General features: G+C 56.4%; 1 protein-coding gene across 3 annotated transcripts in view; it reads left to right on the forward strand.

Annotated features, from left to right (window-relative positions):
• The first annotated feature begins 2,116 nt into the window (after positions 1–2,116).
• Positions 2,117–22,551, forward strand: part of CELF3 (CUGBP Elav-like family member 3) — a 47,682-nt gene continuing 27,247 nt past the window's right edge. The window contains exons 1-2 of one of the 3 annotated variants that reach the window (XM_054011434.1): positions 2,117–2,865; positions 14,454–14,536. In XM_054011434.1, coding sequence (XP_053867409.1) covers positions 2,721–2,865; positions 14,454–14,536 — 228 coding nt within the window. In that variant the 5' untranslated portion in view covers positions 2,117–2,720. Of the gene's footprint in view, positions 2,866–4,941; positions 5,073–14,453; positions 14,537–22,551 lie in introns of those variants that run through there. The other 2 variants (XM_054011435.1, XM_054011436.1) reach the window with 2 other exon arrangements.

Below are 22,551 nucleotides of genomic sequence, written 5' to 3' on the forward strand. Positions count from 1 at the left end.
AAGGCATCGGCTTCCGTATACCAACTCCCTCCCCTGGTTGGCCTCATCTCATTTTCTCCTGTGATCCACCCTTAGCTATCTGTGTTACAGCAGCACCTTACTACCTAAAAGGCCTCGGATACTTAGCCAAAATCTCCTCTTCCTGTGATATACAGCAAGCTGCTGATGGTCCCCACCCCAGAGGTGGCTGCATTTCACTAGTGCTGTGTGTGTAGAGTGGTGAGGCCATTCAAAACAAAAGAGACTGGAGAGAGGTAAACCTGTGTTGTATATTGTATTGTATTATATTACATTTATTAATGCAAATAGACACACCCAAAATACACAGACACACGGCACTGGTGGGACCACAGCTGGAATTCTGTGTCCAGTTCCGATGTTCAGAATTCAAGAAGGATGTTGATAAATTGCAGAGGGGTCAGAGAAGAGCCAGGATCGGAAAACCTGCCTTATAGTGAGCGACTCAATGAGCTCAATCTGTTTAGCTTCACAAAGAGAAAGTTAAGGGGTTATTTGATCACTGTCTATAAGTATCTATATGGGGGAGAGAAATTTGATGATAACGGGCTCTTCAGTCCAGCCAACAAAGGTCTAACCAGATCCAATGGCCAGGGCCACCCAGAGGATTCAGGGGGCCTGGGGTCTTCAGCGGCGGGGGGCCCCCGCTGCCGAATTGCTGCCGAAGACCTGGCACTTCAGTGGCGGGTCCCGGAGTGCAAGGACCGCCCGCCACTGAATTGCCGCCGAAGACCCAGAGCGGAAGAAGCTCCGGGGGCCCAGCCCCGTAAGAGTTTTCCGGGGCCCCCAGAGTGAGTGAAGGACCCCGCTCCAGGAGCCCCGAAAAACTCTCGTGGGGGCTCCTGCGGGGCCTGGAGTAAATTGCCCCACTTGCCCCCCCCCCCGGACAGCCCTGCCAATGGCTGCAAGTTGAAGCGAGCCCAATTCAGTCTAGAAATAAGATGCACATTTTTAATGAACCCTTGGAACAATTTACCAAGGGGGCTGGTGGATTCACCTGGCAATTTTTAAATAGAGATTGGATCTTCTTTCTAAAAGACCTGCTCTATTTCAAACAGGAATGTATTCAGGGCAGTTCTCCGGCTTGTGCGATGCAGGAGGTGACACTAGATGACCCCAGTGGCAGGGAACTGCGGCCAATGGGAGCTGCAGGGGTGGCGCCTGTGGACGGGGCAGTGCGCAGAGCCGCCTGGCTGCACCTCCGCATAGGATCCGGAGCGGGGACATGCCGCTGCTTCCAGGAACTGCTTGAGGTAAGCGCCGTCCGGAGCCTGACCCCCTCCCGCACCCCAACCCCCTGCCCCAGCCCAGAGACTCCTCCCACTCCCTGAATTCCTCATTTCTGGCCCCACCCCAGAACCTGCACCCCCAGCCAGAGCCCTCCTGCACCCCAACCCCAATTTCGTGAGCATTCATGGCCCGCCATACAATTTCCATACCCAGATGCTGCCCTCGGGCCAAAAGATTTGCCCACCCCTTATCTAGGAATAGAGAATCCAAGATTTTCTAACAAGACCCAGGATTATGGGGGTCTCTATTACTGGCTTATGCTTGAGACTCTTTAAAGAGATCGGAGCCCCTGAACGTCCAGATCCTTTCAGGGGGTCTCCGCTTGGGCAGCCCCAGTATTGCGGCACCCAAAACCACTCGTCACTTGTGAACGCCATGGCCCGTATATGCTCATTCATGTACACGTGCACACCTAATAAACTCAAACTAGAATATCTACGGGGGTGCTCTGTGTTGTATGATCTGATCTTATATGGTGCAGTATTTCCTTATATGGACCATCTACACTGGCGTCTCAGGAAGTGGTCCTTAGAAGAACACCACAAGCAGTGCTGGTAGCAAGCAGGGGTCTCTATTTTTCTGTCCAGGCTTGTATTTATTTGTATCAGTTGGTCTGAGCCTGTCATTGTCTGTGGCACTGAACCTCCCTGCCTGCGTCTCTCCCGGGGCTGGGAGTTTGCTCCCAGCCCCTAAATCTGACATCATTATTTGTCAGGGAAGGAGGGCGGGCTGGAGAGGAGGTTTTTGTTGGTAAAGAAAAGATTTGAATCAGAGCTCAAGATTCATTAAAGGGAGAAATCCAGCAAAAGCAGCTGAAATCCAGCTTGGAAAAGGGGTGGGGAAAAAGGAGGAGAAAGAAATGAATCGATAATTTTTTTTTTTTAAAAAACAACCACCAACAACCACCCAAGAATTTAAACTGGTCTCAACCTCTTCAAGGAAAGTTAATCAATAAACTAATTAACTGCTTTGCAAGCTCTGTAATTAATAGATCAAAAGTATTAGCACCAGGGCTCTGAAATTGCAAAGAGCTCAGCCCAACAGCTCGCTTCCAAGAAGGCGGAATTGCAAGATTCTTTAGAGTTGATTTTTTTATGATGATTATTTAATTTTTTTGCACCAAAAAAAATCAGGATTTTTCATTTTTTTTTAAAGGTTAAAAAAATCAGCGACAACGAGGAGGCGACAGGGAGGAATTTCCCACCCACCCCAAAAAAACACATTTTTTTTTACAGATTTGGGGAATCCTGGTTCAAGCATCCAAAGCCACCAACCAGCCTCTGCTCCCTTTGTTTGGTTCGCCGCTGGGCAGTGTTGGGACCGTAGTTAGGGCTGGGATTGTGTTCTCGCTTCTTCCGCTGGGGCCGGGTAGGCGATTCGAAGCTCGCCCCCAGATTCGCCCCTTTGGACCAATGAAGGAACCCGATGCCATTAAACTTTTCATCGGGCAGATCCCACGGAATTTGGAGGAGAAGGATCTGAAGCCCATCTTCGAGCAATTTGGGAAGATCTACGAGTTGACAGTGATTAAGGATAAATACACGGGCATGCACAAAGGTAAGTGAGCCAGGCCTGGGCTGCTAGAACAATAAAGGAGCTCCCAACAATGGGATGGGGGGGGGGGAGAGAAAACTGACTATGAAATGACGAAGCAAGAGCAGCCCGAGGAAAAAGGAGACTTGGGGATGTCGGGGGAGATCAGATCAGCTGTGGCCAGGAGGGCAGAGAAAGTGGGGGCCGTGCGAAATGGCCATGCATATTAAAATGTCAGGGCTTAGGGGGGTGGGGGCCAGGCTGTTTGCAGCGAGAGCGAGATGGTAACAGATGGCAGGAGGTACAATCAGATAAGAGGCGTCATGGATAGAGGCCGGGGGTTTGGATGTGCAGTGGGTTTAGGGAGTCGGGTTGGAGGGGGGGGGGGAGGGACAGTTCTTCTCCACCCCACCCTGACTCCAGTGGGGTAGTTTTGCACGGGGGAGAGTCAGGCCCTGTGTGGGTGGGGGGGTTGTGACCCCATTTCCTTCTGCCCCTGGACACCTTTGAGTCTCCTTTTAGCACAGGGATTGAGTTATCATCTCAGTCCCAAACCCTGTGAATATTTGCCACAGGTGTAACTCTGGGCCCGGGGAAGCAGAGGGAAAACTTGCGAGGTTCTGATCCCAAATCCCCAGGCTGGGCTTTGACAGTTCCCTCCTGATTCCTTTCCTCCTGTATAAACAGAGGGTCTGGCCCCCCGCCCGCCCCCTTCTCGTGATCTTGCCAAATGGCATATCCTTCGCTCCTGCTAAAGGAGGCCTGTCTTCAGCCTGAGGCCTCTAGGTCAGAGCTAAATTTGTCTCTGCTGGTTCATTTCTTGTCTTCTTTTTTAAACACACTTCCCCGTATTAGGGAGGGAGCAAGTGGTCTTTAAAAAGCAGAAGGGGCAGCGTGTGAAATAGGTCCAGGGGCAAATTAAACAAGGGCTCTGGCCAATTTCTTAATTCAAAATAAAGTTAAGAACGGCATCGGTGAAAAATCTGCTCTGGGAATAGTCCTGAAAACAAAAGAGAAGACAGGGCAGGGTTAGCTAAGGAGGCGATTCGCATAAGATCATTTTCTGGAATTTGATAACATTCCACTTTTTACAAGCCCGGAATGAAAGCAATTGCGGAAACCCGGCTTTGTTGGAGGGTATTTGGAGCTGGAGTCAGCCCTAGGGATGGAGGCTGGCTGGCAAAGGTTAGTCACAGTATAATGTTGGATCGTTTGCTGTCTCGGGGCAGATTTCAAGCAGTGACAAAAAGAGAGGGGATCAAAGTGTAGGAAAACGGGGTTTATTTTACCCCTTTGTAAATCAAGTACATTGGCTGATATTTTTGTAAACTGAGGCGAGAAAGATCCAGCGCGGGTGGAAATCAGGGTAGCCCCGCTGACTTCACCAGATGCTATGCCCGTTCAGCTCCGCTGAGAATCTGGCCCTTAGCATATTTTTATAGCTGGTACATGTGGAAAACATCAACAATAACAACCAGGCTCTGACTTCAGAGCCGGCGCTTGGGTCTTCTTATTGCTCTATGGGTTTAAAACTTCGGTTCTAACCCCGAGAGTGAGCGTGGTTATGGGACTGGAAGGCAGGAAGGTTTGAACGTTACAAACAAACCACAGATAAACAATCGCTCGGATTTTCACTAAACCAAGCGGGTCCCCTTAGGTGCCACTAATTATTTTATCAAATACAAATGCAAATGATTTACATGCAAGCCGCAAAACAGAGAATGCTCCAGGACAAGAGTTTTGTGCTTTAAAAACCAGCCAAACCTCCTTACATAACAATGATGTTTAAATTATTAAAGGTGTGAAAGAAGCTTCCATTTCCAGGCAGTCCCAGCGGGGGAAGATGTAGCAGGGTGGAACTGGGCTAATGTGACATAAACTCAGCGTTGGTTGTTTTCCCTGGCTCGCCAGCGCAAGTGAAACTCGGGTGGGGGGGCTGAGATACACCATTGGGGTTGGCGAAGCTGACAAATTCAGGGAATCAAAATGGAGCGTCTTTGGGAGGAGAGGGAGCCAATGCGAATATGAAGAGTTTCTGACTCCAATCACCGGCACCCTGTGGACTAGATCAGTGGTACTCAGAGCTGTTCCAGGGGGGGACATCAACTCATCTAGACATTTGCCTAATTTTACACCAGGCGACATAATAAGCCCTAGCCAAGTCAGTACCAACTAAAATTTCATACAGACAGTGGCTTGTTTATACTGCTCTGTATTCTCGACCCGGAAATGTAAGTACCGTATTTATATTTCAATTGCTTTATTTTAGAATTCTCTGGTACAAAGGAGAAAGTCAGCCATTGTTGGGTAATAGTGGGGCTGTGACACGCCTGTATTTTTAGGCCTGGTTTTGTAAGCAAGTCATTTTTAAGTGAGGTGAAACTTGGGGGTACGTGAGACAAATCAGACCCCGGAAAGGGGTACAGTCGTCTGCAAAGGTTGAGCGCCACTGGACTAGACCCTTCTTTATTTCTGTAGCAATGACAGCGCTAGGTGCTTTGGGATGAAAGCAAAGTCCATGTCTCCACAGAGTTTACGTCAGCTAAGGGCCCAGTCCGGCAGCTAACTAGGTGTAGCACTTCCTGAGATGCCCAGGGGCTAGCCAGCACTGCACCTGCTAGTCAAGAGTTTGCAGGATCAAAATAATTATAGTCCGGGCGGTTGGGAAGCTTTGCTGTAACCCCAGCTGCTGGGCTGGGCTGGGGTTTTGTTGTCCACGTACATTGAAATGGCCGGGGAAGGGAAGAGAGAAATCCGGCTTTCCAGCGGCAGTGGAATCTGAATGCAAAAGATCCGGGCGGCCCAGCTGAAGCGGTTTTGAGGCTGAACTATAAATGCGTTTGATTATTATTTTTTTAACGACCGTTGTTTGGTACCGCTCCCGCTCCAGATTTAGGGCCAAAAACCCAAGTGGGGGAAACTCAGTTTCTCAAAAGGGGACTTTAAAAAAAACCAGGGAATGATTTTAACCTCCATAAATGCTCATCTCTTCAGAGGACGGAGGGGGGAGGGGCGGCTGGTCAGGCCAAGGGCTGCAAATTGAGTGGATATAAATTGTCATCGTTAAGGGCTTGACCCAAATGCATGCGTAGGCCCCAGGCCTTGGCATCCTTATACTCCCATTGACTTCGGTGGGTTTTGGCTTGGATACTATTGGCCGGATTACAGGGCAGATTTCCAGTTGCCCAGTACCCACTGCTGGCACCAGCTTTGCCAAAGGGCTCAGACCCTGACACACTGAGCCGGGCACTGAGGGTTCAATCCTGTGCCATGCTGAACACCCTGACTTCAGGGAGAGCTGAGAGTGCTCAGCATCCATGCTGGATTGGGCCCCGGGTGGAGCGTAGGATGAACCCGGATTCATGTTCTTGGCCTCTACCAGAGCAGGGCCCTGGGATTCGGCTGCCGTTGCTGCTGGGAGGAAGTTAGCTCGGGAGCTAAGGCAGTAGGGACCCTCCTTGGCTAGGCCCTGGCAGATCTGCCCTGGGCAGCCCCTGGTTGAAGATACTGTTGTGTGCTGGGGCGTCCAGAGTCCTGTACAGGGCCAGGCTGGGGTCGTTACTGCGGGATAACGAAGTGCGAAGCCCCCTTCCCCTGAACAATCAAACCTGAGTAGAGAGGGTTTTACCCTCTGCTTGGTCCCACTTGTCAAACCAGGGACCTGGCCCTTTCCCCTTGGCACAGAGCCATGCCACGGGGCAAGCTCTCCCAGGCCCACACCTCTGGGGGCTCCCATGTAGGAAGGTGATGCGGGCTCTGCACCATCTGGCCAGGGCAGGATCGGGTCCATCCCCCCCGCAGAGTTCTGTCTCCACGAGGGGCAACTCTGACCAGCAGCCTGGGAGGTGGTCACCGCCCCTTCCCCGTGCAACCCCTTAATGACCTTCCCCAGAGCAGGACGCACCCAGCCACGGGGCCCAGTCACAGAGCTGGTGGCTCCGTGGCACTGCGTGCTCACCGCTGGGCCTGCCCAAGCCCCTGGCTCGACTAGGGCCCAGGTCTTGGGCCAGGCCTGGTGCCCAGGGGTGGATTTCTCTTGTTTCTGTGTACCCTGGCCCCAGGGGGGCGGAGGGGCTGGCAGACCCCGGAACCCAGCTCTGGAATCAGGGGCGGGACGGCCTGCCCCGGCTGGGATCCGGGTGTTAATGGCTCGGCGGGTGTTCCGCGCGTTCCCGCTCAGGATAAGAGTCTGCTATCGCAACCCGCCAGGGAGCTTCTTTCAGCTACAGCAGTGGAGGCGGGGCCCCACTGGTGCTGGCGGCCTCTGGGTCCAGCCCCCCCGCCGTGGTGACCCCTAGGCGACTCGCCCTGTCCCGAGAAGGTTTCTAGTGGGTTGTTAGCAAGACAGGGGGAGGCTTCTGTTGTCCCTGGACTGGGACACCTCCCTGGGCTAGCCGGTGCAGGAGGGGGGCAGCAGTCCTGGGGCGTTAGGGGCTAAGGCAGCGGCGCTGGGATGCAGGAGGTCTGGCTGCAATGTCTGGCTCTGCCTCCTTGGCCAAGGAACGGGCTCCTCCGGGAGCCACCCACCGATCTCAGAGGGGTGACTTGGGATGCAGGTGTGAGTCGGGGGATTAGGATCCGGCCTGTACTCACCCTGTGCCTCAGTTTCCCCATCTGTGCAAGGGGGATACGGCTTCCCTCTAAGGGGGCGGGTGTAAGACTGGATCCAGGGCGGGCTGGGAAGGGCTCAGGGGAGGGGAGACTGGGGACCAGATGGCTACAGCTGGGCAGCACAAGCAGGGGATTGGAGCAACACACGCGCACCCCGGTTCCACCCCGGAGCAGGTGAGACTGGTGCACAGGCAGGTTCGGCTCCCCAGCTGGTGTGAACGGGAGTGCAAGGCAATAAGGGGGCAGTGCTGGGGATTGGGCCCCGCCGTGTGCCCGGCTTCCATCAGGAGCAGCTGCAAGAGAACCGACTCCTCTGGCTGCTGGCAATGGGGCACCTCCGGGAGGGCCAGCTGGAGCCAAACTGCTTTTCCACCTCACTGCTCTCCGCAGCGCTCTTGCTGGCAGGGAGCGATGGTTAGTCTCCGGACTCTAGCTAGGAAGAAAAAGAGTGTATTTTGCTCATGAATATTTTACAGAGCCGGTCTCCCCAGGCCCTGCCCGAGTGCTATGTGCAGCTCGAGTCAAGGCCACTCACACCAGTGCCAACACACGCTCCTGCACCATGACCCACCCGCTCATCACTTGCTCTGAGCTCGCTAGCAGCTAGTTCAGCGAGAGACTGAGCTGACGGGGGGAGTGAGAAGAAAGAAGGGAGGTGGCTCTTATAAAAAGAGGGAGTGGGGTCTAGTGGTTACAGCAGGGGACTGGGAGTCAGGACGGCTGGGTTCTATTCTTGGCACTGGGGGGACGTCTAGAGCAGAGGCCTGGGAATCAGGACTCCTGGGTTCTATTCTTGGATCTGGGGGGACGTCTAGAGCAGAGGCCTGGGAATCAGGACTCCTGGGTTCTATTCTTGGCACTGGGGGGACGTCTAGAGCAAAGGACTGGGAATCAGGACTCCTGGGTTCTATTCTTGGATCTGGGGGGATGTCTAGAGCAGAGGACTGGCAATCAGAACTTCTGGGTTCTGATTCCAGCTCTGCAAGTCAGGTCCCTTTCTGTGCCTCAGTTTCCCGTTCTGTCACATGCGGATGAGACGAACACCAAATGACTGGGCGAATTAATTCACGTTCCCCAAATGACTTGCAATCCTGGGTCGAAGGGCCGGATTTCCGAGCGACCCTCTCCCGCAGACTTTCGGAAGAGCTCGGGCGTCTAAGCGGCGGGCCAGACTGTCACAAGAGCAAAACGCAGCATGGCAGTGGGAACAACCGGCAGCTGAGCACCCTGGGAAAACCGGCCCTGATTTAGGTGTCTTGGTAACCTGACTCAGCCCACCCAGGCCTGTAACGTCTTTGGGGAGGATTCAGCCCAGAGCTACAGGAATAACCCAGGGTCTGGAACCCCGGCCAGCGGGAGAGACTGGAAAAGCTCAGGCTATTGAATTATCCAAGAGAAGGTGAAGGGGGAGGCGTGATCAGGGTCTGGATGGTTTTTGGAGTAGGCAGCTCTTTAATCTAGCAGCGAAAGGCAACCCCAAAGGGAGCGGCTGGCAGGTGAAGCCAGACAAACCGCCTAGAAATAAGGGGCACATGGACAGCTCACCTTGGCATGAGGTGGCTTCTCCCTCACTGGAAGGCTATTAACTCAGGACTGGCTTGCTATCTACTCGCCAGGCTGTAGCTCGACCAGAAGTTATGGGCTTGATCCCAGAGATGCTGGGGGAGGCTCTTTGGCCAGGGTTACCCCAGAGATCCGACCAGCTGATCCTAACGGCCCCTGCCTAAAAATCTGTGTTTTTCCCAAGCGATCGGAAAACCTGGGGTTTGTTTAGTAACGTCCGGCTTCCTCCTTTGTGGCGATTCACGCTCGCTGGGCGGGGTAGATATTTTTAGCTTTCTTTTTTTTTTTTTTCTTTTATTGCCAGTGGAAAATGTTAAGTGGATCAAGCCGGGGTGGAAAGGAGCTTCTGAAAGACATTTGTGTTTATTAGGTGTGTTGCACTGAGCCCGAAGAGCAAGGGGGGAGGGTGTGTGTGTGTGTGTGTGTGTGCATGTGTGGGTTGGAGAAAGCTGTGTTATTGCCGAGTGAGTTGAACCCATAGTCAGGGATGACAAGGCCCATTAGCCCACCTGTTGCTGTTCTTTGTATCTATTCCAGCCCTGCACAGGGGCCCCAATCAAGATTCCCCTATGCTAGGAGCTGTACAGACAGTAAAAGTGGGCGGGCCCTGCCCTTAGTGGCTCTCAGCCCCAGGGCAGGACTGCTGCTTGCCGAACGCGCCGCAGAATGCACGGCTGTCTGGGCTGCGGCGTGGCTGGTGCACGGCGCGGAACCAGTGGGACAGGCCCAGACATGGAGCCTTGTCTACACCAGGGCAGCGCCAGGGCAAGCTTTTCCCTGCCGATATGCCGCTAAGTCCCGCAGAGGGGACATTTGAGGGGGTGAGGTGGGGTTAGCCCATTCTATCCTTGCCGCCACTGCTGGGGCTGCTGGCTCGGGGCCAGAGAGTGGCAACTGCAGAGCGGGGGGGTTGTGCTGCAGATGTCTGCTCTCCTCAGGAACGGGGCTGAGTCCGGCCAAACTCATTGCATGCAAGCCACCTGATTGTGACAGCTCTCAGCGCTTCCTCTGTCCTCCCACCCCCACCCTGGCTTGGCCTGCAGGGGACGTGCCCTATTCCCAGAACCCAGCCAGGTCTCTACCCAGCCCATCACAGGCCTGGAAGCTCCCCTCTGCCCTGGACACACCATCTTCCCTTCCTCCCCAGGAGCTGAGAGGGTTTATCAGAGTTGGATATAATGCAGGACACCCTGTTCTCCATTGAGAGGGGGATTTCATTGCGCTGCCTGCTGCGGGTTCCTGCTGCGTCGCTCCTTGGTGGGAGCCGTGTTCCTCTGGAGGCCGTGCAGATGAGTGGTTAGAGCAGAGGGCCTGGGGGTCAGATCTTCAGGGTTCCACTGTCCCAGCTCTGGAAGGGAAGTGGGGTCTAGTGGTTAAAGCAAGGGAGGGCTGGGTACTGTTTCCAGCCCTTCCACTGACTCATTTTAGTTTTCTTTGCTGTGTAAACAAACTCCTTGACACCTCGGAGCAAGTCATGTCCCAGCTCGGTGCCTCAGTTCCCCCCCCCCCATGAAAAAGGGGTCTTGGGAGGATGCAGGCGTACAGAGTGCTATGATATCAACAGGAAGAAGGGGCTAGCACAGGGATTACCAGGAGGGTCTGGGGCTTGCGACCCCTGTCCCGCACGTCAGCAAGGGGGAGGTGTGCACAGGTGCCGGATTACCCTCATGTCTGCAAGGTGGGTTTGAGACCCGCCATCCCAGATTTCCCCGCCCCAGTCCCGACTGCGCCACTCGCTGTGAGAATCAGGTAGACAGCCAGGCGGGCACAGACATTAATATCCTGCTTGGAGGCGCTAGGACAAAGTGCCAGGTTGGAACGGTTGCTGCGGGGGGAGGCTGCACTGGAGAGGGAGGGCTGTCGGGAGTGGGGCTGCAATCTGGGTTCGGGGGGCCCTTGGGCTGATCCTATTTTAATCTCCCCAGCCCCGATTTGCCAGGCCCCAACCCTGCTCTCAGTTAAATCGGGAGTGACTCCAGTGCGCTTCTGATCCACCCAGAGGGATGTCACTGGAATCAGTGGCACCCGGGCCAGACTCTGATCTCAGTTCTGGTGTAAATCCAGAGCGACTCCACTAGAGTCAACGGCGTGGCCCCTTACGCCAGTGGTGTGACTCCGGATTCACAACCGTTGCCGCTCGGCGTAGAATTTGCTCCGGAACTCTGACGTTTGCTGCTTTCCACTGAAGCCCCGGTCAATGGCAGGAGACCGGCGATCCCCACGGTGGTCCCTGTCTTCCCATAACGTGGGCTCAGCCTCTAAGGCCGCCTTGGACTTTTGGTTCCACTGGGAGTTAAATCAACCATGAAACTGTCTCTGCTTATCTCCTGGGGGGCGGGGGGGCGCAAGGCCCCGTGACTCTGACACTGTGGGACTGGAGGGGGCTGAGTTTGTTGATAGCAGTCAGCTTGTTTTCCATTGACAAGTAGAATGGCCCACCGCTCTGGTCGGGGCAGAGAAACCAGGGTAATTATAGAGCCTGATGGGCCAGCAGTCGGGGCGAGACCCTAGCCTGGCCTCCCCGCAATGCTGCGGACTCCCTGGGTGAGCTTGGGCAAGTTACATGGTCTTGCCGTGCCTCGGTTTCCCCATCTGTACAATGGGGATAAGAGCCCTGCCCTGGCTCACCGGGAGCGGGGGGCTGTAAGGATAAGTATGGTAAAGACTGGGAGGTGCCCACACTCTAGGCTGATGGAGCTTGGCACAATCATTCAGTCCCCCCTGGCCCGCAGTATCTGAGCCCCTGGCAGGAAGCCAGAGAGACAAATGGCTGAGTTTTCAGCGAGGCTCAGTACCCACAGCCGGGGACAGCTTTTGGGCCCCACACTACAAGAAGGATGTGGAAAAATTGAAAAGAGTCCAGTGGAGGGCAACGAAAATGATTAGGGGGCTGGGGCACAAGACTTATGAGGAGAGGCTGAGGGAACTGGGGTTATTTAGGCTGCAGAAGAGAAGAATGAGGGGGGGATTTGATAGCTGCTTTCAACTACCTGAAAGGGGGTTCCAAAGAGGATGGATCTAGACTGTTCTCAGTGGTAGCCGATGACAGAACAAGGAGTAATGGTCTCAAGTTGCAGTGGGGGGGGGTTAGGATGGATATTAGGAAAAACTTTTTCACTAGGAGGGTGGTGAAGCACTGGAATGGGTTACCTAGGGAGGTGGTGGAATCTCCTTCCTTAGAGGTTTTTAAGGCTCGGCTTGACAAAGCCCTGGCTGGGATGATTTAGTTAGGGATTGGTCCTGCTTTGAGCAGGGGGTTGGACTAGATGACCTCCTGAGGTCCCTTCCAACCCTGATATTCTATGATTCTAAGACAGTTAAGTCCAAAGCAGACTGGGAGAGTTACAAAGGATCTTACAAAACTGGGTGACTGGGCAACAAAATGGCAGATGAAATTCAGTATTGATAAATGCAAAGTAATGCACATTGGAAAACATAATCCCAACGCTACATACAAAATGATGGGGTCTAAATTAGCTGTTACCACTCAAAAAAGAGATCTTGGAGTCATTGTGGATAATTCTCTGAAAACATCCACTTCAAGGTGCAGCAGCAGTCCAAAAAGATAACAGAAAGTTGGGAATCATTAGGAAAGGGATAGATAATAAGACAGAAAATATCATATTGCCTCTCTGTAAATCCCTGGTACGCCCATATCTTCAATACTGTGTGCAGATGTGGTTGCCCCATCTCAAAAAAGATATATTGGAAAAGGTTCAGAAAAGGGCAACAAAAAAATTATTAGGGGTATGGAATGGCTTCCATATGAGGCTAGATTAATAAGACTGGGACTTTTCAGCTTGGAAAAGTGACGACTAAGGGGAGATATGATTGAGGTCTATAAAATCATGACTGGTGAGGAGAAAGTAAATAAGGAAGTGTTATTTATTCCTTCTCATAACACAAGAACTAGGGGTCACCCAATGAAATTAATAGGCAGCAGGTTTAAAACAAACAAAAGGAAGTATTTCTTCACACAACGCACAGTCAACCTGTGGAACTCTTTGCCAGAGGATGTTGTGAAGGCCAAGACTATAACAGGGTTCAAAAAAGAACTAGATAAGTTCATGGAGGATAGGTCCACCAATGGCTATTAGCTAGGATGGCCAGGGATGGTGTCCCTAGTCACTGTTTGCTAGAAGCTGGGAATGGGATCACTGGATGATTACCTATTCTGTTCATTCCCTCTGGGGCACCTGGCACTGGCCCCTGTTGGAAGACAGGATACTGGGCTAGATGGACCGTTGGTCTGACCCAGTATGGCTGTTCTTATGTTCTTTGTCTCCTGGTTCTTCAGGTGTCCCCGACTCACATTTTCAAGTTACCCGCGGTAACCAGGAGAGCTAGAAACTTACAGGGATTTTTGTTTTAAATGAAAGCTAAGATTCTCTTCTAGTCACATGAATCCAGGAGCTGGGCCTTTGAAGGAGAACATCCGCTACTGTGATAGCAGCTGCAGTAGGGTGGAGAGCAAAAGTCGGGATGTTCTCAGTTGTGAAATAAGGATTAAAAATGGACAGCAGAAGGGTGGTGACTGGGGAAACGTGCTATGTAAGTTCCATAGGGCAGAGCCTGTCTTTCATTTCAAGGCGCCCGAGGAGGGTCCCCCAGACTCTCTAGTATCCATGTCCGTCGCTTACTGCGCTCTGATGGGCCCCCTGACATCGCTCTGTCTTTTCCGCTTGTCCCTTTCAGTTCCTTCTTCCGTCAGCCCCTTGTTCTGTAGCTCTCGGGCCTGTATAGTAGCAGCCCCGGCGAGTCCAGGCCCCATGGCGCCGGGGGCTGTACAAACAGAGTGGGAGGCCGCCCCTGCCCCGGAGAGCTTGCAATCAAAACAGACAAGAACGCGTATTATCCCCTTTGTGCGTACTGAGGCTCAGAGAGACGAAGGCCCAGATCCTCAAAGGCAATTAGGCACCTAACTCCCATGGACACCAATGGGAGTTAGGCACTAATTCCCTTTGTGGATCTGGCCCGAAGAGACTTGCCCAGGGGCATGCAGGAGTTGGTGGCAGAGCTGGGAAATAATCCTAGATCTCCCGAATGTAGGCCTAGTGGTTTATCCCCTTTCTTTGCCCCTTCCCTTCCAACCCCCCCCCCCCCCCCCCGGGAAAATCCCAACCCCCATCCCCAGGCAGATGCACTGTACTGAGCCAATCCAAAGGAGAGGACATGGGGCTGGTATGGGCCTTGCCAGCCTCGCTGTCACATTAGGGCTTGGCTCCGTCCAAGCCCCCCATCTTCCAGCCTGGGAAGTTGGGTTCACGGTTCCCCCTTTGGCCCGTGGGGCTGAGGGAGGAGCCCGGCACCCCCTCGCTACTGTCCCTTTGTCCCAGGAGCCCTTTAAAGTGGGGGGAGGATTGGGGGGATCCGTCATGTTGGGGGGCAGGGATCCGAGGCGCCCGTGACCCTTCCCCTCTGCTTTCTCTCTCCCGCAGGATGCGCGTTCCTGACCTACTGCGCCCGGGAATCGGCCCTCAAGGCGCAGAGCGCGTTGCATGAGCAGAAAACGCTCCCAGGGGTGAGTCCTTGCAGGGCGATAAAGGAGGGCGGGGGGGAGGGAGTCGGACAGGGGAGTCTCTCTGTTATCTCTGGCTACAGCTGCCCAAACGTCAGCGTGAACCTCCAGCGCCGGTTTTATTGTGTGTGTCATGTCCCACCCCCACCCCCAGTTCGTTAGCATTTGCGATAACCAGATGGCCCTCTCCATAAAATCTCCTCGGTGAGCTCCCAGCACGCGCCTGATACGGGTTTGATTGGAGTCTGGGTTGGCAGTTTGGGCCCTGTCACTGGCGTGGGGAGAGGGGAGGAGTTGATTTCCCATGGGGGCACCAGCTCTGCCTGGCTCAGGCGAGGGGGGTGGAGGGAAGGGACCATGGGAGGAGAGGGGGGTGACACCCTCCCGCCCACGGGCGTTGGTCGCCTGCCAGTGTCGTCGGAGCTCTGATCATGCCACCGCCTCTCCCCCGTATTGCCCTCCACCCAAGGTGACTCGCTCCCAGCTCCTGAATCTTGACGGAAAGGCAGTTTGGGGCCGGCTCTCTTGCTTTCTTCAAAGGGCTGCGCATCGCCGGCTGCGAGTTTCAGGGTGCCGGCCGATGGGTGCTGTCATGGTGCCAGGCGGATGTCTGTGCCCTGGGGCTCTGCCAGTTGGTTTGAATGGGCTTTGGAGCATTTTGGGTGCCGGGTTGGCAGACATAGAGAGCAAAGGCCTGTGTGTGGTCCCAGGCACAGAAGTAGTCCAGGGACCCCCACTTCTAGGGGACAGAGTCTGGTGCTGAGGCCCAACAAACTCATTTCACTCAGGGGCCACCAAGCCGCTGACAGCACCGCCAGCTAGTCTGCGCAGAGCAGGGCTTTGAACCAGTGACACCTAGCAGTGAAAACAAACTCCCCCCAGGCCAAGTATAGAACCCAGGAGTCCTGGACTCACACTTCCCTGCCTAGCTGTATCACACTCCTCTTCCAGAGCTGACTGTCCTGACTCCCGGTAGGGGGGAGCGGCTTAGTGGGGGGCTGTTCAGAACTGGGGGCTCGTGCGGAGACGTGGCCCTTTGCTTGGGCACCTAGCAGTGCAGAGAATTAGCAGGAGGCTGCCTGCAGCTTCCCCCCTGCCCTCCGCCAGCTTGGTGCACCCAGGCTGGGCGCGTCTGAAAATGCGTCAGGATTCTGACTGATGGGAAATTTGCTACTGATGGACCACACGCAAATGTGCGCCGAGGAGCAGGCTTGGCGGATCTCAATCACTTTAATATGACAGCTGTCAAATGGGAGCTCCACGCCTCCGTGTCCTGTAGCAATACGTGTCCTGTCTTCCCTGCCAAACAGGCCCAGCCTCTAGGACTTGCTGTTTCCCTGGGGTGTCCGGGGAACGGGTGGGAGGTAAAGACACCGGGGACCTGGCTGATCCACGAAGGAGCCCCCTCAATGGCATTGGTGGTAGAGGAAGGTGCCCCGCACTGCTCAGGATTTCCATTTTTCTGCCTGGTCTCATGCTCCCTCCCGCAGTAGCCTTTGGGGCTGCGGCTTGTCCCCCTCCTTCTTCCAGCTCCCTGGGGATCCAATGCTCGGGGGTCCTTGGCAGGGCTGAGCTCTTGGGGGCTTTGGCGGGTCCTTGCAGGAAAGATCTTTAGCCTGGTGTCTCCCAGTCCGGGTGTCTGGCCCAGGGTGACTCGGATATCAACAGAGTCAGACACCTCAGAGGCCGCGGGGCCTGAATCCCAGACTGCCTGGTGCAAGTCCCCAGGGCCCTGATCCTCAAAGGTCTTGAGGCGTCTAACTCCCCACCACTGCCCCGCATCTGCCACTGATCCTGCCGGCCACCCCCCCGATGCGGTCCCAAGGGCTTTAAGCCGTTGGGGCCCAGACGCCGTCCCTTTGTTAGGGCCTCTGGATGGCAGCTTGGTTCTAAACACCGATGAGGATCTGGGCCTCTCTGGGCCACCACTCCCTTGTGCACAACAGCCCTTCCCTGCCCCACAGAGCGGCATGAGGATCCGTGCACTAAAGGCTGGGCAAGGCGCCAATATGCCAGGGGTGGGGGCCTCGCAAAGACAGAACTGAGGCCTAGTTTGCCCCAGGGCTTTCGATCCTCTCTTGGGTGTGATGCCAACCCTTCTAGGGACTGCCAACCCCTGGGGAAGCCAGGGAGCCGTATGGGACGCTCCCCAACCCCAGGCAGGCGGTGAGCAGAGCCCCGACTTCCTTTGGACCCCCAGATGGTGACGGGGCTTGGCCTGTCAACAGCCGGGTCCAGGACCTCAGCTGAGCAGGCCACGTTGCCTTGGCTTATTGATGGAAAGTCACAAAGGCCGAAGGTCTCCCCCCGCCCTGGAGGCCTGACCCCCCAGTCTGGCTCCCCATGTCCAGGAGGGGGGCGGTTTCCATACAGAGGGTGACTTGAGATTTCCTCCCTTCCGTGAATGGGGGGTGGTGAACCGGGGACCCCAGCCCTGCCCGGGAGCAACGCCCTGCAGGGGGGACTAGCAGGGAAGCAGGAGCTGGCTGAGAAGTGCCCGGGATGCCCAGGGCGCGGCCGAGGAAGGTCTCCCGTCCCTCGGAGAACAACCAGGGCAAATAATAACGCCCCTCCGTGCCTCCGTGTGGGAAAAACAAGCCTGATGGACCCACGGCGCCAGGCTGGGAGGAGCGAGGCTGCCTGGCATCTCCATAGCAACCCTCGCGGGCATCTCCCACCAAGCCACCAGCTCCACCGGGAGTGGATTTGCTCCCTCCACATCTTCCCACCCCATTGTGCCACGCTCGAAAGAGAGGGCGACATTTCCTGATTGTCCTCCCCCCGTCCACTAGCTTCCCCTCATCCCCCCCCACCGCACAAACACAGAATCCAAGTGTATTTTGCCTGGGGAGGGAGGAGGCCAGATACTTTGTTTCTTGCCTCCTCCCTTCTGAATGTTGGGAGCAGATGCTGCAGAGCGGGGGCTTTGTCTCCGGAGATTCCCTTTATTCTGTTTTTTCCGCCCCCTTTCGCCACCTGCTTTTCTTCCCCGGCCCTTTATGTGCCGGTGGATTGCCGCGTGCGCCTGTGTCTGATTGGGATTGGAGTGTGTAGCCATGGAGCTGGGAGAGCAGCCTTTGGGTGTGTGTTTCCGTGTGTGTGTGTGTGTGTGTGTGTGTGTGTGTGTGTGTGTGTGTGTGACTCTGTGTGTCAGGCACGGACACGGTTCTCTGTAGCTTTTAGCTGTTATAACACACTTTAAGTCAACACTGCCCTGCCCCGTGTGTTAGCACCTGTGCAAAATAGGCATGAAACGCCATGTGTTACACCCATTTGGGGTAAGTGGCCGGGCCTGGTGCAGGGCGATGGGGAATCAAGGCACGTGGCATGCGATCACATGCGTGTTTTTAGCGTGTGTGCGTCTTTTGCCTACATCTTACAGCTGCTCCGAGTGTGTGTGCGTCTGTGTTTTCTGTGTCTGGCGGGGATTGGATTCTCAGGGTGCGTCTGTTAGCCCAGGCCGCTGGGTGTGTCTCGGTGAATGTGGGGGGGATTTAGTGCGTAGCATTGCTAGCAGGTGTGCGTACGGAACCCTGGGGTGACTGTGTGTCACGGTTGGGTCCCCGCTGGGCTGACCCACAGGCGATGGGAGTTGTTACCCCCCCAGCTACGCAGGTTGCTCTTAGCGCTAGCTCAGGCCCAGGTGTTTCAGCCAAGATGGTGACCATCACAGGGTGCTCCTCTTGGTGCATCTGTGGCCGCTGTCCCGCTGCAGGGCGTGATCCCCAGGGAGCAGCCCCCACACCGTAGGGTCCCTGAGGGAGGGAGAGAGATGGTGGGTTTTTAATCCCCCCCTCCCCCCAGACACTGGCATCTTGGCTCTGCACTGTGCCCCCCTTTGCCCTCTTGTGCCATCATTTCGAGTGTGCAAAGGGGGTGTAAAGCAATGCCCAGCCCAAATGCCCCCCCCCTCGCACATTGGGAGCAACGGGACACCTGCTTTGCACAGGTGTGAATGATGACCCCACAGGCGAGACAGACCCTGGAGTCAGTGCTCGTCTCTAGACCCCAAGTTCTAGGCTCCATGCACCAGGCTTCTGGGTCGCTCTCCCTCTGCAGACCTCAGCTTATTGTGGGGGAGGGGAGGGAGGCCGAGACCCTGGCAGGAGGGGTTGTGAAATACCAAGTGGGGAGGAATCCAGGACAATGATAGGGATCAAGGTGGCATCTGCATACTGTGCTTAGAGCCCCCCCCCACACACACACACACACCCCGCTCTAACCACTAGACACCTCTCCCTTCCCATGGCTGGGAAGAGAATCCAGGAGTCCTGACTCCTAGCTCCCCACTCTAACCATTAGATGCCATTCACCTGCCAGAAATAGGAGTAGAACCCAGGAGTCCTGGCTCCCGTTCCCTCCGTCTGTAATTCCTCGACCTCACTCCACTCCCAGAGCAGGGGACAGAACCCGGGAGTCCAGCCTCCCAGCCCCCCTGCTTTACCCACTAGAACCTACACCCCTCCCAGAGCTAGAGATAGAACCCTGGCGTCCTGGCTCCCAATCCCCCCACCCCCAGCATTCCCCACCTTCACCACTAGACTCCACTCCACTCCCCTCCCAGAGCTGGAGACGGAACCCAGGAGTCCTGCCTCCCAGACCCTCCCCTCACCCTCTAACCCACAGGATCCCAGCGGGGCATCTGCCACACTTTTCCCTAGTAAAGGCTGTGGGATGTGTGTGTGTGTGTGTGTCCCCCCGTTTGCAGGGGTCTGCTCTGCTGTTTCCCCCCCACCCCTCTTCCATCCCCCACCTCTTCTCCATCCTGTCCCTTTCCCCATCGCACCAGCTTTATTGTTCCTGTCTCGCTCTCTGTCTCTTGGGTTGATTTAAAGGCACTCCCCCCCCTCCTTGGCCCGGCAGCTGTTGCCCGGGCAGGTCAGGGTGCCTGGCGCCGCCCCCTCTCCCAGGGCAGGTGGTCCCGGGTCTGGGTGTCATAGGTGAGAGGCTGTGTGCTGGCTGGGGGAGGAAGGGCTTGAATTTTCAGTCCTTGCAGGGGGGTCTCTATAACCACTATGTGTGCAAGCAAGCTGTGCCCATGTAAGGATGCACATGCATGCAGGGGTACATGTATGACCATTTGCACCTGTATGCGTGTGGGGATGTATATGCAGGTGCCTGGTCGCGTGTGCGGCACACGTGTGCAAAGGGATGCTGCATGCCTTTGCGCCTGCGTACGAGCGGAGGCGCGTGCTGGCACCTGCAGGGCGTGTGTGTGTCTGTGAGGGAGGGCACGTGCACGCATGTGCGTTTGTGGGAGGGCAGGAGAGGTGTGTGCATGTGCCGGGGGAGGCGTGTGTGTTTGTGCATACGTGCAGGGGATCCGTGTGCGTTTGCACATGCGGGCAAGCGGATGGAACCCTCCAGGACCGAGCTCTGGGGACCAGGAGCGTCCTGCTGAGTCTTTCCACTCGAGTTTGCTGGGTCTCAGCCCACATCATAGCTGGAGGGTCCACATCTCCTGAGCCCACCTGGGCACTGACTGGTCCCCTGGTTGGCATCCCTGCCTGAGAGACTGCCATATCCTGGTGCCACCTGCTAGGCAGTGCCCTGGCTCAACTGAACAGTGGGTGGCAGATGTGCCCGTCACCGCAGCCTATGGGAGCGGTGGGTGAAGGGACCTGGCACGGGCAGGTTGCCTTTTGTTTGGGGAGGCTGCGGGTGCCCAGCTGGGTTATAAATAGCCCCTTCTGTTCCTGGCGGGGCGTGGACACCAGGAGCCCGGTAGCTAGGTAACCAGCAGGCAGATAATGACTCGTTGCCAGGTAAACATGGGCTGCGGGACAGGTGCACCGGGGACAGGGGGCGGCTGAGCTAACAAAGCCCAGGGCCTTTCGGGGGGGGGACTCGCCCGCAACATCTGGGAGCAACGACGCCAGCCAGTCTGTGTGTGTGTCTGGGGCCAGGTCTGCTTCTCGAGTGGCCGCCGAGGGGGGAGGGCTGGCGGCCGCGCGGGGCCCTGTGCCCGGGCAGAGGTACATGGCAGTCTCATTTGAGCATGTTCCACTCCCAGGATTCTTGACTCCCAGCTCCCCCTGGTCTAACCACTGGATCCCACTCCCCCCCTCAGAGCTGGGAATAGAACCCAGGAGTCCTGGCTCCCAGCCCTCTGCTCTAGGATATGTACAGGGATCTGTAACTCCCACGATCACTGGTTCTGGGGGACCTGCTCCCCTCCCCCGCAGCCAAGCTGGGGGGGCAGCAGATGACCCCCTTATCAGGGGGAAATTGGGCCAGGGAGAGGGGGCAGCTCTGACCCCCTCCCCAACAGCCTGACACTGCTGACCTCTGACCCCAGAAGCTTCTGAAGTCCCAAAATATCCTGCACCCCAGATGCCCTCCCACTCCCTAACATGCCCCCCTAGCCTTCACTCCTCACATCTTCTCCCCGTGCAGCCCCTGAGCCCCCACACCTGGCCAGCCCCCACTCGGCTCACAGTCCCCTTCCCACCACAGCTCTGTGGGATCCGGGGCGGAAGCAGCTCCCAGCGCGGCCGGCTTGTGATGCGGGGGAGCCATGGGACCTTAACTCACGCCCATTCCTATCTCCCGCCCGGCTGGCCCCCTCCCCAGCTATGGGATGGGGGCTGGGGCCACGTGGGCTCGTTCCTGGCTCCGTTTCCACTAATGCACTGGCTGGTGGTGTGCTGCCTGGCAGCTGCACTGGGGTTTTCCCGATGGCCAATTCCTGTAACCAGCGCCTGCCCTGGTGCAAGTCAGGATTGAGGGGCACCGGCAGAGCTGTGTGGGTGGGGGCAGGGCTGGGATAGGAGGGGGCTGCGGGTCAGGACTGAGGGGCACCAGCAGAGCTGGGGGAGGGGAAGCCTAGGGCTGGGCTAGCAGGGGGCTGCGGGTCGGGATTGAGGGGCACCGGCAGAGCTGGGGGAGGGGAAGCCTAGGGCTGGGGTAGGAGGGGGCTGCGGGTCAGGACTGAGGGGCACCGGCAGAGCTGGGGAGGGGGCAGGGCTGGGATAGGAGGGGGCTGCGGGTCGGGATTGAGGGGCACCGGCAGAGCTGGGGAGGGGGCAGGGCTGGGATAGGAGGGGGCTGCGGGTCGGGATTGAGGGGCACCGGCCGAGCTGGGGCATGGGAAGTTTGCACAGCTCTTCTACCCCAGACGCCTCTCCCCGGCCAGCGCTAACCACTTCCCATTCCCACCACAATTCCCCCCCGAGCGCTGAACCATGTCTCCAGACAAAGGGTGGCCTGGGATCTGGAGTCTGGGTTCAGATTCATTGGGGCTGAGGATCCAGGCGGATCTGCTGGGATCTGCTGGGATCCTCCCCCGGGATCACTTGATCTTGGTTCACTTTGTTGTAGCTTTGCTGGCAACTCTCACTCCTGGAGCCACCACTCGCCCCTCCCCTGGATCGGGTCCCTGAACCCACCAGCCAGACGGCGTTACCACTGCCATCCGGCACGGGGCTCGCGCTGCATGCCGGGACCTAAGGAGCTTTAGCTTTGATTGGATAATCCCGGGATTTATGCGTGGTAAATCCCAGGCGAGGCGGGAGGGGCAGGTGGGATTTGGAGGGTGGGATTAGAACAGGCAGCTCCTAGACAGCTGCCTTCTGATCTGGGGGGCAGGGGGATCAAGTCACTGGCACGTCCTCCGCCCGGCCTGCGCTGGCCAAAAGCCGCCCCCGCGAGGAGGCCAAGCCACCCAGCTCCACCCTCACTCAGAGGCTGGCGAGGCAGCTCTGAGATTGCCCAGTGACTGGGGCCTCTGCTTTTGTGCATAGCAGCTCAGAACTGTCTGCCTCCAGGTCACGAGTCCCATTCCTGCTCAAGACACCACTGTGCAAACAAGGGGACTGGGAAAACCCCAAGGATCCCCTCCCTGCAAGCGGCACCGGCGGGCTCCCAGGCCAATGACGGAGCATAGGGGAGCACATGGTGCCTTGGGCTGGGGTGGTATCCAGTATGGAGCTGTGCAATCCCTTCGGGGGCTCAGAGGGGATGGGCTGAAAGCTGTAACCCCCAAAGGGCCAGTCCCTAATTTATTTCCCCTCCTCGGG

This window comes from Malaclemys terrapin, chromosome 21 (genome assembly GCF_027887155.1).
Source record: "Malaclemys terrapin pileata isolate rMalTer1 chromosome 21, rMalTer1.hap1, whole genome shotgun sequence".
In the NCBI taxonomy this organism is placed as follows: Eukaryota; Metazoa; Chordata; order Testudines; family Emydidae; genus Malaclemys; species Malaclemys terrapin.